The 3342-nt window shown below is 39.2% G+C and overlaps 1 protein-coding gene across 1 annotated transcript; it reads right to left on the bottom strand.

The window, feature by feature from the left end:
* Positions 1 to 279: 279 nt before the first annotated feature.
* Positions 280 to 843, bottom strand: LOC145121859 (uncharacterized). Its single transcript, XM_079057552.1, has one exon. The coding sequence runs from the start codon at positions 841 to 843 to the stop codon at positions 280 to 282; it is 564 nt and encodes a 187-aa protein (XP_078913678.1).
* Positions 844 to 3342: the final 2499 nt, after the last annotated feature.

Raw genomic sequence — 3342 nt, 5'->3', positions numbered from 1 at the left:
AGCACTATACTGACGCAAAATACCCTTTTCAGCACAGAAATGATCCAGAATAGCATTCTTGAACTTCGTGTCACATTCACTTTGAATTGCCTTCACCTTTTTGTTGGTCTGATTCTCAATCGAAACAATGAATTGTTTGATCAGGTCAGCAGTCTCACTCTTGTTGGATAAGAAGAAAACCCAGGTAAACCGTGAGTAATCATCAATTACAACCAGGCAGTAAGAATTCTTATTAATGCTGAGAACGTTGACCAGACCAAACAAATCCATGTGCAGTAACTAAAGAACAGTGCTGATTGAGTTGACTAGTTTTGGCTTATGTGGCTTGGGATGATGTTTTCCTTGAGCACATGCCACACTCTTCTCGAAAGTAATGAAGTCCTTAATTGGAAGACCACGCATAATTTCATTCTTCGCAAGACGGTTGAGGTTCTTGGCATTTGTGTGACCGAGTTGACGATGCCAAAGCATAACATTATGTTCAAAAACCTTGGAGAAAAGACATGTAACTTGCTCGAGAATGTTTTGGTTCATATCAATGATGTAGGCATTCCCTTCTCTTTTTGACCTCACCAAAATCCACTCTTCTGGAATGATGATTCCAGGCTTCGAAATTAGACACTCCTTGTTCGTAAAGTGAGTTGAGTATCCTTTATCGCAAATCTGAGATACACTCAGCAGACTGTGTTTCAACTTGGGAGCATAATTCACATTTTCAAAGTTGAGAATGCCATTAGTCACGGTACCCTTTTGTGTGATCTTTCCACCTTCTCCTCCCACAAAAGAAACATAACCCCCATTAAAGTTTTGAATGTCTTGTAGTTGGGAAATGTTTCCTATCATGTGCCTGGAACAGCCACTATCGACATACCACGGTCTGACGATATTCCTCCATAGTTGTTGCTGCACGATGTGCCAGATTAATTAGATTTTGGAACCCAGGCCATAGAAACAGTGGGTTTACTTTTTCTATCACCAGAATTAACTTGTTCACATTTCATGTCAGATAGATTACAAGATGCATTTAAAGGACTTTGAGGTGATTGGACAGATGAGTTTTTGGGCACCCATTTGTAATTAGGTTTAGGAACTTTGTTACTAACACAAATGGGGACTTTAACAGGTGGCTTTGAAGTATTTTTCTTTGTTTTTGGTCGTTTGGGCATTCGTCTTTGATTAGATAAAGACCCAGACGATGACTTCGGCGATACCGATCTTGGCTCAACCAATTTTGATTTTGCTAAAGTTTCTTTTGGATTCTTGTTCAAAACCTGTTTGTCCTTTTTAAGTTTAGAAGCCCGATTTCTGTCTTTATCAACGTTCCAATCACCATCAATTGAGCGAGATCTCGAGGATTTTATCTTAAGATATCTTCCTCGTGATTCATTCTGCCTACTTTGTTCATAGTATGGAACATATGCACGGTTTGGACAATTTCTTGCGATATGTCAAGGAGTTCCACAATGGAAACATGTCTATTTCTTCAGGTAGAAACTGGTACCGCTCGTTCCTGATTCAGTGTCCTTGTCGTGTCCTTTATTGTTTCCACAAGCACACTTGCATGGCTCAGTCCGTTTGGTTGGCTTAGGTGACATGTATTTGCTAGTGGTAGGTCCATGTGAATTAGATTTCTTAAGCACAACAACACATTTATCAGAAACAGTAGGATTATCAGTTTTCAAAGGAGCACTATTTGAACATTCAGCAAAAACAGTTTTCAAACAAGAATCATCAGAAACTAAAGTATCAGTTTTCAAAGCAGTAGAAGCAGAAACAAAAACAGTAGTTTTTAAACCAGAAACATTTTTCAAAGAATCAGTTTTTAAAGCAAGATCATTATCAAAAACACTTCCTCCAGCTTCTTCCCTGTCTTGTACTAAGGATAAATTTGCATATGATGTAGAGACATTAGTATCGTTCACCCTAGAGCTATTATCTGGCACAACCACAGTAGGTTTGCCATACTAAAGGTGTGCTTCTCTGTCCATTTCTTCTTTAGTCATATGGATAGAGGTGTAATTATGATTAAAACACCTAAGTTTGCCTCTGCTGAACCCTACCTTCTTGTCCCCATTCATACTTCAATTGTTCTTCCATGTCTTCTTAGCAAACTTCTTAGCCCTAAACACAACTATTGCAAATTGTCAGGTGATATCCATCTCTTCCACATCTTTTGGATGAATTTGATCAAGATCTACAAATGATATTTGAGGAGGTAAGTCTCCTGCCAAGAAAGCATTACAACAGTTCACGAGGACAGAAGCTAATGCCATGTTTTCTTCAGCTTCCTTGGGAGTTGAAGTTGTGGCAGGAGCTTTTGAGTTTGACGCTGAAGAACTTGAGGAAGCTGCATGTTGATAAGGCATAGGAGGAGGAATAACATGAGTTTGTGGAACAGAGAATGATGAAAAAGCATTATTTGACGAGATTCCCAGGTTTTCTCGAGTAGGAATTCACATGATTTATCTCATGCTGCTTATCATCCAAATCACAGGCCTTGATGATAGCCATAATCTCAGCAAAAGAGAGCCTGTGAAGATCCTTGGTCTTCTTAATGACAGAAACATTCATGTCCCACGATTTGGGAAGAGATTTTAACAACTTCTTGTTTATCTCAGAACGGGATACTGAGATTCCTGCAGTACTCATTTTAGTAGTGAGAGTGATGAATCACTGCAGTTGGGCTTCAAGAGTCTCCCCAAGGACGTGGTCGAACATATTGAACCTTTGGCAGAGCAGATCCTGCCTGCTCTGTTTCATATCAACGTTTCCCTCATAAACTTCTAGCAAGGCTTCCCAAAGAGCCTTTGCATAATCATATTCCATGAATCCTTGAGCGATGTCAGGGGACAATGCCATGGTCAAAGTTGCAAGCATCTTTTCTTGTTCCTCAACCTTCTCAAGGTCCTCATCAGTGTAATTCTCCACAGTTTTGTCAATTACTTTATCATTTTCCAGTGTTGTTGTAATTCTAATCAGACCTCTAAGGATGCTTCTCCATATCTTAACATCTTTCATCTTAATGTACTTTTCAATCCTATACTTCCATTCTGGAAACCTATCAGCTGATAAAAGACGTGGAATTCTTGTAGTGGTTCCCATAATTGAATCCAGTTCTTGATGTAAGGCATTGTGTTGAGGTTCCATTTTAATTGATTAAAATTAAATGGGTCCAAAAAGTCAAGGAATGTCACACCGAAAACTCAGAAAGTCAACAGATGAGGTTGACCGAAAACAGTAGGGTTTCAGCCGAAAACGATGACCGTAAAGTCAAGAAGTTGACCGAAAACCAGGTTGACTTTGACCTTTTTGTTGACTGATGAACCTTTACCGATAACTCTA

This window comes from Lactuca virosa, chromosome 6 (assembly GCF_052849685.1).
Source record: "Lactuca virosa cultivar CGN04683 chromosome 6, Lactuca_virosa_CGN04683_v6, whole genome shotgun sequence".
NCBI classification, from domain to species: domain Eukaryota; kingdom Viridiplantae; phylum Streptophyta; class Magnoliopsida; order Asterales; family Asteraceae; genus Lactuca; species Lactuca virosa.
This window is presented reverse-complemented; position numbering and strand designations above follow the sequence as displayed.